Source organism: Carcharhinus amblyrhynchos, chromosome 2 (genome assembly GCF_965287045.1).
Source record: "Carcharhinus amblyrhynchos chromosome 2, sCarAmb.v2.hapA, whole genome shotgun sequence".
NCBI lineage: Eukaryota > Metazoa > Chordata > Chondrichthyes > Carcharhiniformes > Carcharhinidae > Carcharhinus > Carcharhinus amblyrhynchos.
The window spans coordinates 104,685,105-104,704,082 of record NC_137325.1 but is presented as its reverse complement, the minus strand read 5'-3'; the positions used below and the strand labels follow the sequence as shown (position 1 = coordinate 104,704,082).

General features: G+C 40.8%; 1 protein-coding gene across 1 annotated transcript in view; it reads right to left on the bottom strand.

Annotated features, from left to right (window-relative positions):
* znf804b (zinc finger protein 804B) overlaps window positions 1-16,799 on the bottom strand; it is a 448,968-nt gene extending 432,169 nt beyond the window's left edge. Inside the window, exon 1 of the mRNA XM_080210414.1 lies at window positions 15,842-16,799. Within this exon, the coding sequence (XP_080066540.1) occupies window positions 15,842-15,952 (111 nt within the window). The 5' untranslated portion in view covers window positions 15,953-16,799. The remainder of the gene's footprint in view (window positions 1-15,841) is intronic.
* Window positions 16,800-18,978: the final 2,179 nt, after the last annotated feature.

The following is an 18,978-nucleotide window of genomic DNA, read 5'->3' as shown; positions in this document are numbered from 1 at the left end:
GTTAGGATGGCCAAGTGTGAATTCATGTGAATTTGGACCGACAACAAACTGGGCAGGACCAATTCAAACACCATCATAAACCTGCTGCCAGCCAATTTCCAGTGTTATAAAGGAACAAAAAATGTATGAGGGCAAAGCTATGTACGTCTTACAGCAGAGACTGAAATTCAAAAACACTCCACTGACTGTGAAGTATGTTGGAAGATTTCTGATATTGTAAATGTTGCTATATAAATACAAGTTCCTACTTTCATTGTTCAAAGCCATGTGAATCACAAATCATGATGCATATCAAAAGAGTACGCAGAAGGCAGAAGTATAATACTTTGTACTATTCACACAGCATTTTACTGTTCTCATTTGCTACAGTAGTGTGCATGATCAAATACAATAGTGTGCATGATCAGCTTCCCTATCTAGATCATTTTAAAAGTACAATACCAAGACTCTTACCAGATAAGACATAGTTTGAATGAAACATTATCACTGTTTCCTTGTGGGTTTTAGAACCCAATGCCAGCAGAGAGCTGAACAATGAACACAAGGTTATGTATCCATTACAGTGATGCTTCCTAAGGACTACTGAATTGGCTTTTCAGTGCTGACTGTCAATTTGAAGACATCCTGTGTCCTTCTCCATTAATGAAGTTTATGTCAACAGTAGTGTGAGCTGAAAAGCATTCGGGGTGGTGTTTAATTTTCATAGTGGTGGGACACAGCCTTTAGTGAATCAGCAGCCATTGTATACCAAGCCCAGTTCTCCTTTCCATTGTTTGGAATGATATAACATAATACTGGGTGGCTGATGTTTTATCGCCAGCTTTTCATCACCACTAAAAGCTAAATGCCAACTGTCAATGTAATATGTCCCTCTGTTTGGAAAAGAAATGGGGCATTATTAACTTTATTCCTTGTAATTTACGACACGCTAACTAAATCACAGGACAGCGTGCTTTTCAAATATGCGGTTCTCCAGAATGTGATTTTGTTCACGATAATGAAAATAAGACCCCATTATGATCCATCTGTTACAATGATTTATTAAAGTTTTCAAGTAGCTAACAAGTCACTTAACCAACATAAATGACCCTGCATTACAAATCCAGCTGTAAGTGCATAATGTTTGTGATGAATGAAGAAAATCCTCTTTTCTTCACAAAACCCTTCATCTATTCTGGTCTGTAGGTGTGGTCCTGAATATCAGTGCAGTAGTAAGCATTCTAGACAAATGCCTCATATAGCGTGGGAGACATTTTAAGAGCATGCTAATTTTACGTATTGTAATTCTTTACCAGGTTTGTATCTCAGTTCTGTACGTGTCCTAACATCACTCTTTAATCTTTCTTCTCACTATTACTGAAATTTCTACATTATTATCTGGGACAATGCACTCTGACATTTGTGACAGGTTTTGTCATTAGTTTCTCGTTATGAACTCACTGTTTCCTCAAACAGGGCTGAAATTACTCTCAAATCTGAAGGAGGTCAGATAGTTTAATGTCATTTGCCAAGCTGATTTATCAAGCCTGAGATAGAAGCAAAAAATGTTAGAAATGCTCAGAAGGTCAGGTAGCATCTCAGGAGAGTGAAACAGAGTTAATGAGGGTGATTCTCTAACCCCACCGCGCCTGGCATAGATCGCAACAATCGCAAAGAATAGCACGTGGACCTAAAATTTGGTTTTGGGCTGACACCAAACAGCTTGTGATCATCCTAGTCCCTTACCAATGGCACAAATCAGATCACCAAAGTGTCACAATGGTGAACAAAGTGTCAGAATGGCAATCACGCTGGTCTCTCAGGTGTGCTCTGAACCGCAATCCTCCCAGTCATACTTTTGGAGAGTGGTGAGTTGCCCACCAGTACTGGGAGGGCGGGGCCTAAACATGCTGGTGAGCCCAACTTCAAAGCACCCAGGCACTGTTTCACCTTTGTTGAGCAGATGAATATGAGCCTGTCAAGGTTTCTCACATTATGGTCATTTGCTGCACATGAATATGAAAAGTGCAACATGAATATGAAAAGTGATCTGAAGCTAGATAAAAAGAAGGACCTAGTCAGCCAATCTTCATGACATGGCAATGTCGGCAAAGGACTGGGGTAAGCAGAGTAAGAAATCTTACAACAGTAACCCCCATGACTTGCCTGGGCTTGCAAAATCTCACTAACTGTCCTGGCTGGAGACAATACACATCTCTTTAACTTGTGCTTAACCGTCCTCCACTCACGTTGTCTATATCTTTAAGACGTGATTACCTGTAAAGACTCTCATTCCAACCATTATTTTGTAAATTGAATTTCTATCTTTATATGCCCTGTTTGTGAAAAGAATTCCCAATCAAAGTGCTCTCAAAGCTAGTGGCCTTTGCTACCAAATAAACCTGTTGGATTTTAACCTGGTGTCGTGAGACTTCTTACTGTGCCTGCCAATCTTCCTCGGAGGAGGAGTGAGGAGAGCTAAGACAAGGAGTAACAGGAATATGAGGGGACACTGCTTGCCAGTGCCCAGACATTGGAGGAAGACATGTCAATTGGCTGGCTAGCATGGTGACAGAGGGCCACACTAATTTAACAGCAATTCACTTGAGTGACTCTCGGCCTTTAAGATAATTGACTCCCTAACATCAAAATCCATCAGAAAAAGAAATCATCCAGCTAGTATACACATCTCAAGAATGCCATTGCCACCCTAAAGCATTAAGAATATGCTCTCCTTCACCAACGTTATCCCACATCACTGACTGTGGAACTGCACCAGACCTGACCCCCATCCCTTGACCTTAACTGTCATTCCACTTTCAACAGCAAACATTTGTGACACCTAACTTTGACTGAGATCACAAGCAATCGTTATTATTAAAGGATAAATAAATGGCCAAAATCTTGACAAAACATCACCTACGTGACCCAAAGGTTACCACAGGTGGCATGGCTCATTGGAGTGGTCCAGGCAGTGCTCCCACTATGAATGAGGTGGAGGCAGCCTATTCCATTGTCTCTGCATCCAGCTCAGATGCCCATGGCTCCCAGCTTCTTTGTGGATGTGCCCATGGTGGCTCCTGCACAGGCTGCCACACCAGTATCATTGCAGGGGCAGCCACAGTCACGTAGGCTTGTGGTATGGATGGCTCCTGAGTCAGAGGGGCCGAGGGATGAAGTCAGTGACCTTACCTCCATGCTAAATGAGACCACTGGCTAGAAAGCAGCTGACATCTACTGCGAACATCTCTATGACAGTAGAGGGTTCAATGCTACAGACAGTCTAACTCTTTCGGTGCATTTCAGTGTACTGCTCCTGCAGCCACTCAGAGTGATCCTGTTATGTTCTTATGTGGGGTTCTCCGAGAAACTGGCCATGCTGTCAATGGAGGAATTTATGCATTCAAATCCCTGAGTCAATATGGTGCATACATGTTCCATCCACTCCTACGTTGTCCACCTAAAGCTCTGCAATGCCTCCATGAGCTCTAACTTTTGGAAACTGATCTGTCTTAGATACTCCAGGGAGACTCTCCTTGTGTGTGATACCCAAAGCTCAGCAACTTCACCCAGCGAAGCATGGCTATGTCTGCCCTCCTTCCTCCAAAGGAGACTGCCCACAGTTGATTCTGACTCACTGTGCATCAAAATTCAGATGACAATGGCTGAATAGCCAGTGGTTGAATGGTGACATAGTGATTAGCACTGCTGCTTCACAGCACCAAGGACCCAGGTTCAATGACGGCCTCGGGTGACTGTCTGTGTGGGGTTTGCACTTTCTCCCCGTGTCTGAATGGGTTCCCTCCAGGTGCTCCGGTTTCCTCACATAGTTCAGAAATGTGCAGGTTAGATTGATTAGCCATGCTAAATTGTCCCTTAGTGTCAGGGAAGTTAATAGGATAAATGTGTGGGATTACAGGAATAGCGGCTGAGTGGGATTGTGGTTGGTACAGATTTGATGGGCCAAATGGCCTCCTTCTGTACTGTAGGGATTCTACTACAACAAAGCAAATTGGGCAGGAGTTTACGTCCTGCTTCCCTTCCACTGAAGGTTGAGCAATAAAATTACCCTGCACTTCACGGTCTCCTATCTTGCCATCAGACATGGCTCAAAGCAAATATATGCTCACAATGCCCACCACCACCTCCTCTATCAGAGTCAGTGTGGAGGTCTGCTACATCTTTTCAAGACATCTGGCTACTGTTCTGAACTCTCTTTTTATTCAGAACTAGAAGAGAATGAAGAGAAAACTGGCATCCTTCGCCTTTTCAGCATGACATTGACAAGTGCTTTTGTGTCCATAGTGAATCCCATCTCTCAATTGCGCCCCAAATGTGATAATGGCTTACATCTCAGTGACACAATTTGCCACTTGTCCTGACAATGTGAGGGAGACCCGTAGGCACACACTTTACTTATCTCATGTGCATGCTGCTGTTCATTGCCACAGTTACATTAACAGCCACTGGCAATGTGGTCCTTGCCCTACACTGAGGTTGCAGTCGTGGCTGGCAGATTTCACTGAAGGCATCTCATGTATTGCTCCTTACTTAAGTTCAAGTCAAGGCATTGGCCATGAATACACTGAAAAGAAATGGCTTCCTGCTAAGAACCACTCTGCCCTTCATCAGCTTGAGTGGCCTCTATTCATTCTCCAGTTTGCTCTATACCCCTAGAGGAGTCCACCCATTTTTTGGGAGCGATTGGTTTGTACAGAAGCCTTGAAGTCATAAAATCCCTACTGTGCAGGAGGAGGCCATTCAGCCCATCGATTCTGAATTGACACTCTGACAGCGTGGGCGCTATTTTACCATTTTGATTCTAAGTTCTGGGCAGACTTGAAACTGGGAGTGTTTCAGATCTGACTTTTAGACCCATTCTGAGGCAGTCCGATTTGCACTCTGCCTGCAAAAATATCAGTGAGTCTGAATTGCGCTGCAGAAGCCTTTGGGTGGGGCTTAACGCCCCGAACTCTGATCGGTGCCTCCAACTGCACCTGCACAGAAAAAAAAGATAGAATGCTGCTGCCCTGTCACATCGGTCCTGAGCTAGATAATGCCTCTCCTGGCCCCCACCTCCACAACATTACTGACCCCTTTATTCCCCAACCACCTGCCAGCTAGACCAATTGTAAGCCCCTCCCCCTACCTCTCTCCCACCAATGTCAGGGAGAGTGGCAGTGGACCCCCCCATTTCCCTACTGATCTCAAGCCGAGTGGCAGCAGACCCATCTTCCTCCCTCACCTTCCTCCTCCTCCTCCCCCCCAGTCTCAACAAGGGAGCCATTGGATGCTAGACACCTGTCTGCTCACTAACTACAGCACCCAAATCAAACTTCTATGGAGAATGTCTGTTTTGCGTCGATTCCAAATGGGCGAATGCAATGGTAGAGGGGGAAGTGTCAGTAAAGTTGGGTATGCAGCCCATTAGAACATAGAACATTACAGCGCAGTACAGGCCCTTCGGCCCTTGATGTTGCGCCGACCAGTGGAACCAATCTAATGACCCTCTAACCTAAACTATTCCGATATTATCCATATGCCTATCCCATGACCATTTGAATGCCCTTAAAGTTGGCGAGTCCACAACTGCTGCAAGCAGGGCATTCCATGCCCTTACTACAACATTAAGTCAATTTAAATGCATGCAAATGTCTGTCGCACCTGAAATGGGTGTGATCCCAATCACGGCCATTTTCGGGCCTTGGTAAAGGGGGAACCGACGCGGAGATGGGCATGGATCACGTTACTCGCCTCACAGCTGACTTTGCCACATTTTCACCCCTGAAAACAGGCACATGGCAATGGTAAAATCATGCCCAGTATCTTACCTAGGCCCTCCCCCCGCTTTATCTCTGTAACCCCACACACCTACCATGGCCAATACACATAATTTACATGTCTTGGGACATTAAGGGGCAATTTTACCATGGCCAATCCACCTAACCAGCACATCTTTGGACTGTGGGAGGAAACTGGAGCACCTGGAGGAAACCCATGCAGATAGAAGGAAAATGTGCACTCAATAGAAACTCCTTTGAGACCTGTCTCTTTCACAACTTGAAATAACCATAGAAAGATCCAAAGGCTAGTAGAATTGTAGCAACAGGCAACTTGAAAAAAGTTGAAGATCCCATTACATAGCAATGGTGGAGTGGGGACATTCTTCCTGCTGCTGAACACACGTTAAGGTTAAGAGAGACATTAGCTGGAGCATTGAACTGCAAAATTTCATTAATGATTCAGATCAGAATTGCACAGTAATTAATGGCATGGTCTGGCCCGTTCTTTGACTACTAGCACTCATTAAATGCCTTGCACTCATGCACTCAACAGTATGGCATCCAGTGGAATTCACCATGAATACCATTTTAATGGTCTAAGATGACTTGTGGCATTCGGAAATCAAGCGCTGACAGAGTTTCTTGCCCTTTTTGCGCTTAACCTTTGCATTTACAAGTCTATCACTATTAATAGTCCCAAGGTTAAGTATTAACCAATTGATGTTTCTGCTGATAAAAAGACCATTACAATTAATAGAAAAACGTAATTGAAAATTCAACTACTTGACCATTTTAAGAACATGCAGTGCTCATCTGGAAAGCAACCTGTGATGTTGCACATTCAATGCAATAACATTAAAGAAATTTGATACTTTTCAGTGAACCTGTCATTTAATAAATGTTGCACTAATGTAAAGCATCCACCATTTACTTGAAGAGGAGGGAGTATAAATCCCAAAGCACTGTAATGCCCATGTTGTCTTCATAGGGAAGAGGGTAAAGTAAATAATATAAACTGGTGTCCAAGCCTATTGTGTACAATATGTGCACACCAGTAACATTTGTCTGTACTTTCTGCTAAACCTGTTCTTAGTACAGCTTCATAAACTTATAAATGCACCTCCGAAGTGTCATGGTTGAGGACAAAAAAACTACTTGCAACGCAATTTAGTTGACATTTTTAAACAGGACAAAGGTTTGGTTGATCCTGCCCAACCCTATTTACAACCTCCTCATCTACATTCCATGCCCCAGCTGGCATGTGAAACTATTATGTAATTTATATCAGGCAATTTGTAGGATGAAGTCTCAGCATCAAATCGTGAGAAATTCCAACTAGGTCTAATTGTTCTATATCCCCTGTGTATCTCCCATTGTGTTGCAAACTTCAATGTCAGAGACTATATTCTTTAGAAGAAAACTAGCATTATTTCATGTAATGGGCAATGTATTGTTCCGCTAGAAGATGGAACTTATAATAGCTTGGTTTAGTCCCTTAAGGACAGAAGGTTTATTTGCATCGAATCAGGAGATCTTGGGTTCAATTACATTGACAACAACAATTTGTATTTATATGGCATCTTCATTGTAAGGAAACATCCAAGGTACTCACAGGAGCGTTACACAACTGAGCCATGTGAGGAATTATTAGAGCAGATAGCTAAAATGTTAGTCAGAGAGGTGGTTTATGGAGTCTTAAAAAGAGGAAAGAGGTAGAAAAGCAGAGATTGAGAAGAGGCGAATTTCAGGGCCGCGGCAATTAAATATATGACCATCAATGGTGGTGTAAGCAAAAATCTAGATGCGCAAGATGTCAGAATTATAGGGGTGTAGATATATATAGTTCCTTTGTAGATCAAAGACTGCTTGTAAACCCTCCTCCTCTCAAGTCAAAAAAGCCAAGAGGCAATATCTGGTTTCTTTTATTTCTCAAATTCTGCTCTAAGATTATTTTGCAGTTGGACCAAAGCGTGGCACTTTGAGCAATGACAGATGCATTTAAGTTCCAGGGTTTTTATATATGGCTTTCTCTTAACTCCATTAATATTTTTACTTTCACTGCTTAATATTTAAAGCTTCTTAGGATAGTGTGGGGAGAAGGGGGAAGGATAGTGGTTCAGATGAGTTGGCAAGACTGACAATGAAAGGAAGCTAAATTTATACGGGTTAGTGCAATCACTAACCTACAATATTTCAGCAACTGACACGCTATTGTGCTCTGCAACACAATCCGAGACAGTTTCTCTGATGATGCTATCAGTACTCAATGTGCACCTAAATATTATATAAATCTCCTTTTGTGGATTTGTGTGAGTATTGATGACAAGACTTTCTGAATATATATTCTTTTGTTAGCTCTGAATAATTATACATTATGAATAGCAAATATGCCTTCATTGTAAATGGATCCATTCCATCCACTCTTTATTTTATATTTCATAAAAATGCATAAGTATTCTGGTCAATTAGGCTTTTAAATATCAAGCTTACCTTTTCAAAGACTGGAAATGTATGATTTGAAATCTACAGATGTGTAGTTCCTGGAAACTATCATACAATGGGTTTTGGTACTATCTGTCATCTAGGTTTAAGTCATTTTAAAGTGGAAGTCTCCTTTTGACAGTTCTAGCTGTTCCTAAATATTCAAAAGTGGTTGGATAATCTCAGCCCAGTTCTCTGTGACGTTAAGCCATTGTACAGAAGAGCTTTCAAGTTGAACAGCCTTCTTGCCAATTCAAAATTCTCATTCATTATTAGGATAGGTAATGCTGAATGTGGAACCTTCAAAGCTCTATAGGCCATTTTAATATTTTTCATTTCCAGTCACAAATGGAAGGTAACAATAGGTAATTATACAACCAGCAGGCTTTGCATGTTGAGCTTGTCTTTATTGCTAACCAATAATAAAGAACAGTGAGTAGCCTGCCTCTTGGGCAGTGATAAATTGTTTTCAATAAAGGAGTTTACAACTGGGATCCTGCACTGCTTACAGAATAACTTCATTGACCTGTGACAGATGAGAAGTGTCTACTGTAAAAGAGATAACACTAGTATTTAATGGTTATGTTCCCTCTAATGTCACAACTAACAAACAAAGCTGAACTCTGTTGTGCAGCCGACTGTTGACTATCTGCTTTTTTTCATTTTCTTCTCCAAGAAACAACAGTAGTTTCCTAGTATTTGAGCTGAAAACAGGAGTAGGGTGGACAGGAAACTTATTTACCAATGAAAGTATAATAAATGCTTTGTAAATTATGTCTTTGGAAGTTTGCATGTGGTTAGGGAAATGGAAGGAAGTATGGATAGAATACTGAGTAACTCAACAACAAGTGACCTTTCGATAGTGCCTTTCATGTAATAATATACCCCAAGGCACTTTGAAGCAGCATTATCAAAAGGAAAATTAACACATAAACCACATAGAGACATTGACACATGTGACCAAAGATTTGGCCAAAGAGGGAGGTTGTAAAGAGTGTCTTATATAAAGAGAGAGAGTGGTAGAGAGGCAGACCAGATTAGGGATGGAATTCAAGAAATTAGGACCCAGGCAACTGAAGACACAGCCAACAAAGGTGGGATGATGAAAATCTGTGGAGATGACTGTGCATTGTGGAATGAATGGCTTTATTGGGACAGAAAAGACGGGAATTACACATAGGCATATTCTCTGTATCTTGCCATACAGAGAAAGATCAATGGAGTAAGCTGGTATGGTTGAACATGCTCAATGCCACAGGGAGTCAGGGAAGAATAATGCATTATGGCCATAGTCACAAAGAAAATTGTTAGTGACTTTAGCCAGGAGAGACTCCAAGCTGGGAACAAGGTGGAGATCAGGCAGAGGATTTATGAACAGGAAAGTTTGGCACAGAGTTTGAAGTCAATTTCACATTAAGGACTTTAAAAAGGAAAGGGAAGTTAGAAATGGGTTTATATTTGGAGGGGATGGACCGATCAAAGAAATGTTTTTATTTCTATATAACTACCATTATATGTGTAACTATTTTATCCCATTCTACTTAACCAGTGAGTAGCTAAACTAAAGTTAAAATGCTGGTGAATGAAGAAGTTGATTGGGGGGGTGGGGGGGTGGGGTCTCCAACTTCATGATCAAAGTAAACAAACAACCTTGTCCTAGATCGCCAACGTGATTGAGTTTTTAATCTTTCAACTAGATCCTTGTTTCACCCACTTCTGTAGGGCTAGGCCATATTTCAGATGGAAACAAGAAATAAATGATCCTAAAAATCTAATTTTCAAAGACATAATCATCAAAAATGTGACACTAATGTGAACACTGCTCCCCCAGTAATGTTCTTTCTCTTGTTGGCTAGCCTGAAAGCACATGGTCATTCATGCACATTACTGAAACTGATCAGGGAGCTTAGAGGTTATGCATCTACTGTACCTTATCCATTGATCAAACTGAAATCAGTCATGAATACAACAAAGTATATTGGTTAACAAACTGTACTGCCGTACAACATAATCTGCTCGCTGCAGAATCATAAATAGGCTACTTCATGTTCCTATCTATTTAAATTATCTTGGTTTATGTCATAATAAGAGTAAGTTCATTTTCAGTCTTTAGTTCAAGTCCATCTACCCAAAACCAGCTTGAATTTTTATACTGTTTTCTGTTTCACTTCCATTTCTAGTGCAGTTGCTTTTATTTTGGTCCATGACCTATTAATTTTTTTAAAGCGGACGTTACTTCCACATGTCTGGATAGACATTTTTCTTAATATTAATTTTGCTCCTTTTTATGGTGGCTTTAAATTTATTACTTGTTCAGTGGACTCTGAATTGTTTCAATGTTAGGTACAGTGATGGATGCAAAATCTGCCACTACAAAAACATGCAGTCTGCTTAATAGGACATGCCAAAGCTTGTTGCGAAAGCACAGCTGTAGTGTCTTTCGGGCAACCAAAATACTCTGCGATTACAGTTTTTAATAAAAGTAGGAAATTATTTAAGAAAAGTATACCATAAATACTGATCTCTGAGTCACAGCTTCATATGTGTCTATATGTCCACTAGGTTTCACAGAATGATTGATATGATATGAAGACTTACATTGAAGCAGCCATTGCAAAATGTTTGCTTTGGATTTCACTTCAAATATATTTCATATTGTTACTAACTGAATTACAACTTTGATTGAGCTACAGCTGACACATCTTTTAATTATTAAATTGACCGAGGAACATTTTGGGATGTTCTGAGATTGTGCCAGAAATGTGCAAGTATTTCCTTAAATATTAATATGCAATCAGAAATGAAATGAATTCTTCAAAATTGACCTCTTAGATTATTAAGATTTCCATGTACATATGAAATCACAATCATTTACTATAGAACCACAGAATCACGCAATGCAAACGAGGTCCTTCTACCCATTGGGTCTGGACTGATGCACGAGAAACACCTGACCTACCACCTAATCCCATTTACCAGCACTTGATCCACAACCTTGTATGTTATGACATGCCAAGAGTTCATTCAAGTACTTTTTAAAGGATTTGAGGCAGCCCGCTCCACCACCCTCCAGATCATCACCACCCCATGGGTAAACAAGTGTTTCCTTACATTTCCTCTAAACTTCCTGCCCCTCACCTTGAACTTGTGTCCCCTCAGGACTGTCCTTCAACTAAGAGAACAGCTGTTCCCTATTCACTCTGTCCATGCCCATCATAATTTTGTACATCTCGACTGTGTCGCCCCTCAGTCTTCTCTGCTCCAACGAAAACAACCCAAACCTATCCAACCTCTCTTCATAACATAAAAGCTCCATTCCAGACAATGTCCTGGTGAAACTCCTCTGCACCCCCTCTAATGCAATCACATCCTTTCTATAATGTGGCAGCCAGAACTGCACATAGTACTCCAGTTTGTTGTAGCCTCACCAAAGTCCTATACAACTCCATCATGGCCTCCCTGCTTTTGTAATCTATGTCTCAATTGATGAAGGCATTTGACTTTTTCACCACCCCACTAATGTGCTCTTCTGCCTTCAGAGATCTATGGACAAACATACCATGGTTTCTTTGTTCCACAGAACTTCCTAGTGTCGTGCTATTCATTGAATACATCCTTGTCAAATCACTCCTTCCAAAGTGTATCACAGTTTTCAGGGTTAAATTCCATCAATTTGACCATCCCGTCTATATCTTCCTGCAGCCCAAGACACTCAGTCTCACTGTTAACCATCTGATCAATCTTTGTGTCTTCTGCAAACTTGCTACCCCCCATATAATCATTTGTGTCATTAATATAAATGGCTCATGCTCCACTATTTTAATGGTTACATTAACCCATTAAAATGTAAACAAAGATTTCTGTATGAATAAATATACATTAATATTTAAAGAACTCAAAGTCTAGAGAAATTTAAAGTTCTTTCAGACCATAGTTAAATGAATGCATAAGAGATTCAAATTTCTGATATAGAACAATATGTAGTATGCATGCAACAAAGCTACAGAATATATGTTGCACTTTTTTATCATTGAAATTGATTGCCAACCTGACAATTAATCTCTTTTTTTCATTTATTCATGGGACATGGGCGTCGCTGGCTGGCCAGCATTTATTGCCCATCCCTATTGCACAAGGACAGTTCAGAGTCAATCACATTGCAATGGCTCTGGAGTCACATGTAGGCCAGACTAGGTAAGGAAGACAGATTTCCTACCCTAAAGGACATTAGTGAACCAGATGGGTGATGGAACAATGTCAATTGGATGCGGCCCAAAATCTGAAAATGGGTTGCTCCATGAAAACACTTGCAAACCAAAGTGTTGGTATGTGAATATCAAATGATACTAAGTCTTGGTTTTGGCAGCACAGTGGCACAGTGGTTACAGCAGCAGGGAGCTGAGTTTGATTCCAGCCTCAGATGAGTGCCTGTGTGGGTTTCCTCTGAGCGCTTCGATTTCTTCCCGCAGTCCAAAGATATATAGGTTAGGTGGATTTGCCATGGTAAATTTCCCCTGAGTGTCCCAAGTTGTGTAGGTTAGTGGATTAGCAGGGTAAATACATGAGGTTACAGGGATAGAGCCGAGGTAAGATGCTTTGATGGAGAGTCAGTGCAGATTTGATGGGCTGAATGGTCTCCTTATACAGTATAGTGATTCTACGATTATGATCTATGAGCAAATTATGCAGACTCTCATGTTTCTCCTTTCCAAATTTGGGTCTACTATATCAGTACGATACTGCACCCCATATTTTTCATGAGCAAATCCAAACAATGAGTGTTAACAGGTTATCAAGTTATTTGCATTATATGAGGGCATTATAGCTGAATCCCTGTCACAGACCCAAGATCAAACATGGAACTTCATCATTCTGATGAAAAGTCACAGACCTGCATCATTAACCCTGTTTCTCTTTCCACAGATGCTGCCAGACTTGCTGAGTCTTTTTTTTCATTTTAGGACTTGATGGTCTGTATGGATCAGTTACATGTTACATTTACCAAAATGACTGATCAAGCCAGCCTCATTTCACTGATTCTCGGCAACACACTGGACATAGCCCCTTGTTATCATTCTGCATTCCATCTCCCAGATGGGGTCAGAACATATATAAATGCAACAGTATAAAGGTTATATGAAAATATTAGCTCACCCTCCACACCTGATTAGGTGATGAGCACGTGGGAAACTAGAAGCATAGGGGATTCACAGGACTTACTGGAAAACAATGTGCTTTTAAGAAAGTCAGCATCTGCATTCTATATACCTGTGTACACAAGTGTATTTGTATTAGGCTTATAAATACACTATATCAATGAGTTCTAGCTCATCATAGCTTCCAAAGGGAATTTCTTTCCTGTAATTTCCAACGGTGTATCTCAGCTTCAGAATTGTGTTCTTTTCCAACTGAGCTTACCAAAATCTTCGCTGCACATAACCTCAAACATAAAACCCATCTTCCCAGTACCAACAGCCCCTCTCGTCACCACAATCACCATACAACCACATGCATCTTGCACCTCATACTGGACGCTTAGTTGCTGCACTGGTCTGCATTACAACACACAGGCATAGCGGGTTGTAAATAACCACAATCGATTATTTATTTAGATGGACTAGAATACAAAACTAATCAGCAATCACAACACAACCGGAAACCACATTTTGGTTGGTATTGAGAAAAAATGACACCTGTGGCTCTAGAAATATGTGCCAGCAAAGTGGATTAACCAGGAATAAAAACAGGAAATGCTGGAAATACTCAGTAGGTGAGGCAACATATTAAATTTCTACAATCTTTCAGTTCAGATGAAAGGTCACCAACCTGAATTTTGTTTCTCTCCAGAGTTGCTGCCTGTCCAACAATGATAGTTCCAGCAATTTCAGTTTTTATTTCAGATTTCCAGCATCCACAGCTTTTTTTGCTTTTGCATAAGTGGTTAACAATCCCAATTTTAGTTAACTCATAGTTAACTTGTGTTTATCAGATATGAAGACAATGATTTGAATAATTGAGGAGATACACCATTGTTAATGTCAGATTCATATTAACCCTTTAGAAAACTCAAATTTTTTTTTGCTCAAGACAATAGTTTATCAAATTACAAGTACACCTTTTTCAATTTATTGTGCGTGAATGTTCAGCTCAGATTCCAATTCTGTGGCAAATGTGAACAGATTTTAAGTGAAAAATACTCAGTGCATTTCAAGAAGTTTTCAGTTCAATGAATTCCAGACAACTAAGTACAAATGTGAATGTGTTTATTGCACACCATCTGTAAATTTATCTTTATAACATTACCACAACTTGGCTAACAGAGGCTGAACTATATTTCTAAATGATTGCACCAAGAAGATAAAATTATAAGGACTTTCAGAAAGCATCTTGGACTCTCAACATGACCCAATATCACAACCTGTATAGAAATATAAGGCTCTATACAGTTAATCAAACGGACAACAGTGGTCGCACCTGATGCAAAGTATGTGTGGCAATTTTCAACCTTTCTCTTCTGGGGGAATTTCAATGCCTGCATTATAAATCACACTACAGTTGCAATAAAACATAACCTGACACTGGAAATGAGAAACACTTGCATGACTGGATCAGGTGCCACATAGCCCTTCCTAAGCTATCTTCGCCATTCAATCGAGTTGGATTTGTTTTCGCGAGTGTCAAACACACTCATTTCAATTTCCACTTTCTGTCCCCATTCAAGAATTACCATAAACTGAAACTCTCGGTTAAAAAGTCAGGGAAGCAAGGGTCACTTTTTTTTAGAAATCGACATTAGGATATCTGAAATGGCCAATTCCATTGTCAGACAAATTTACAGTATCTTGTTTTCACGTTCACTTTTTTTCACACTTTCCAAAGGCAAAATTGTTGCAATGCTTATTGGCTGACTTCTGTGCTCACAACTTCGCTTTTTTTAACCACGAGCACAAATGTTATCAAGGAATCTCCAGCGGGTTCAAACCGCAACAAAATCTATCAGCTCTCTGGTGATGGCCGTTGTAACCTTTTTTTCCCATTCGGAATGGAAATTGCTCTCCTGACAAGCCTGATAAATAAAATTGGTCAAGGCTCAAAAATGTACAGGGGAATTACTTGAAATACAGCAGGCTTGGAAAAATTAAAGCACATTTATACTTAACGGTAAAATGAGTAGTGGAAGCGCAGAGTACTTTGCAGATGCTTCGAAATAATTGATCTGCAAAAGTAAGTTTAGCATTCAGGTACAATTCGATTGTATTTATAGATATGCAGCAAACCTGCCGTTGTAATTAACTAAATGAATGTTTTATCAGTTTCTGGACTATCTGATTCTTAAAGCATTTCCCTACTTCAGCTTTGCATATACATAAACATATACCGATTATGTCACATCACGTCTCTTCAGACATCAAAGCAGTACCGAAAACAAAGTGCACTATAAATAAAAATCAGTTTCAATTTGTAAGAAATAAAAATTGATTTCGGTGACCGCATATTTTCCAAAAGGCACGATTTACACAGTCCAGTGATGCAACTGTAACAACGTTAAAAGTTTACCACATAATTAACTGAAAAGAAAAAAAATGCATTAAATTTACCAGTGATTCACTCCCATTCTTGCACAGGGGACCTCTAAAAACTCCTTTAATGCTTCTAAAATGCCCATTGCTGAGATGCGTTGAGCTGATCACAAGGTAATAGCACGCCATACGGTAATGTGTCTCCCATATGTACAGAGGTTTGACATAAGCAGGGGGAATTCAGCAGCCGTACAGGATAGTGGAAGCAGGAACCCTATCGTGCAACACCTAGACACTGTTTTACTTCAGCACCGGCAGGCACAGACACAACACCAACAAGACGATCCATCGGCCCCGATGATTAAATGACGAGACTGCAAATCCCTGCACTTCCCAAAAGGCAGACCATGTGAAGATGCTAATCCGCTGTCTCGGGCAAGGCAGGGAAATCCACACTATCTGACAGATGCAGCAGATTGCTCACTGGTTTACATAGTCAAACGGACAAAAGACCTTGCTTGTGAGCGGTCCGTGATAACGAAGTCCCTTTTACACGCTGCCACCAGTCCTCGATGGCTCAGCTTCAGTCAAACTGCAGTCTGCCTTCAGAGAGAAAAAAATGGTACAACAGTAACAAACGGATTGCAAAGCCAGAAACTGTCACACAAGGCACTAACAGGAAAAGAATGTAAACAGAGTCCCATAGATGACAGCTCCCAATCAGCAGCACTTTTAACCTAAACTGACTGCCCTCACATTAAGAACTCTTCTGATTATTTTTTTCTCTGGATTCCCTTCAAGTCTTCCTAGTTTCCTCCCATCGAGCCATTCTTCTCTTTCATTTCCTCTGCCTGAATTTGCTTGCTTATTCTCTGCCTACTTTCCCCTTGATACCTTTCTTATTCCTTTTCTGGCTCGATATCAAACTGCACCAACAGAGGCAGCAGCCCCCCAGCTGACTGTGAGAATGATCAATCCAGTTCCAAATAGGGTATAAAGAGGAGGAAACAGCGAGCAATCACTTTATCGTCTTACTGACATTCTCCTCAGTAACATGCATTTAACTGAATTGTTTCATTTGCTGTAAACATTGCCACTAGGGAGCAGGGCTGGACCAAAGCAGCGGCTCCACATTGCTGAGATGAATCCCGGAGTGGAGACATCTCCGTTATTTTATTCGGAAATGTAATTAAAGAAACAGCAACACAATCGCAGCACATTATAAGGGGATCAAGCTAAATCAGCTGCTGATGTTTACACCGCCAGAAATGTCATGTTAATTATGAAGTGTGTAACGTTTCACCACTGAAGAACAGTAAACACAGGGAACCCCGAGCATGAAGGAACCCAACAATGCACAAGTCACTATTCTGTCAAACTCTTTTCAGGGCTTATAATGCTAATCATTCTCCATCCTGTCAAGTCACTGCATGTGGCTCGATTGAAGGTATGACTTACATGCACAGTTACACCATCTGCAATTAATTATGAAACACGTTCAAGTTCCAGACGTGGAACACTATAGATCTCAATAACTTTACATTTACCACCTCAATGCAATGCCATTGAAGGAAACTTTCCTGCCCGCCGCATTGACATTTTACAGATGCCCAATATCAACTGCGTAAGACCCATTCCCACCTAGGTGTTTTGCTCGGGTAATGCTTCAGTTAAATCGAAGGATTTTTGACTGACATTGCTGAGGCAATTTTGATCAGTATAAAATCTGAGTTGCTCAGAAAACGCAAATATAACATCGAAACAAAATAATGCCGCTTTATCATTTCAATAATTTGCATACTTACTATAATTTGCAAAAGTAATGGTTGCACAGTACTTCTCAATAACAAATTGGTTATATCGTATTCATGTCCCCCATACCTCCCCCCCAGCGAACTTTCCGCATTAGCAGTAAAACGCAACTTTCAAAGAGATCATGAATTACAAATACAACAGAATCATGATCTTACGAATAGCTTTCATAAGCATCGCACTCAAAATTGCTGATCAGTATTCTATTACAGGTTCACCCACAAGAGGGAACATTTGCACAAAATTGGCAGCCTCTTAAAGCAGTAACTTAGTTAAGGAAAGTGATGCAAAGCTCAAGAGGTAAGGTTCCTGGTCGTCTTCTCTCTCATCAATTAATTGTTCATGTAGTGTAGAGGTGGTCAACTCTGTGTTTAACATCACTTAGTGGGGCTCAGGATCACCCCCTCCTTGCCACCTGCCCCCACCACTCTGGCATGGCAGTTCAGAGGAAGACAATTGGCTGAAAAGATGCAGGATTTTCTATCCTCTGTTTTCTATGGATCTTCTTCCCGGTCAGCTGAGCTTTATGTTTATGCTCATCTTTCTAATGCCCCTCCAAACAGTGAGCCTCCAGAGGTCATGGCCATCAACAATTCTCTCCCAGTTGTCAGTGTCAATGTCTGCCATCTTCATATCTCATTTGCAGGTGTCCTCGTCAAGGAGATAGCTTGATGTGATTTATTATTGCCATGTATTAGTATACAGTGAAAAGTATTGTTTCGTGAGTGCTACACATACAAAGCATACCATATATAGAGAAGGAAAAGAGAGGGCACAGAATGTAGTGTTACAGTCAAGGTAGGGTGTAGAGAAAGATCAAATTAATACGAGGTAGGTCCATTCAAAAGTCTGATGGCAGCAGGGAAGAAGCAGTTCTTGAGTCGGTTGGTACATGACCTCAGACTTTTGTATCTTTTTCCCGATGGAAGAAGGTGGAATAGAATATGTCCAAGATACGTGGGATCCTTGGTTTTGCTGGCTGCTTTTCCGAGGCAGTGGGAAGTGTAGACAGAGTCAATGGATGTGAGGCTGGTTTGCATGATGGACTGGGCTTCATTCACCAGCATTTGCAGTTTCTTCCAATCTAAGACAGAGCTAAACCAAGCTGTGATAAACCAGAAAGAATGCTTTCTATGATGCATTTGTAAAAGTTGATGAGAACCGTAGCGGACATGGCAAATTTCCTTAGCCTCCTGAGAATATAGAGGCATTGGTGGGCTTTCTTAACTATAGCATTGGCATGGAGGGACTAAGACTCGTTGTTGGTGATCTGGATACCTTGAAGCTCTCGACCATTTCCACTTATACGGACGTATGGACTATACTGTAGCCAATTCACCACATGGGAGATCTTTGCTGATGGACATGTTGACTTATTGATCCTTTCATACATGCCTCAGCAT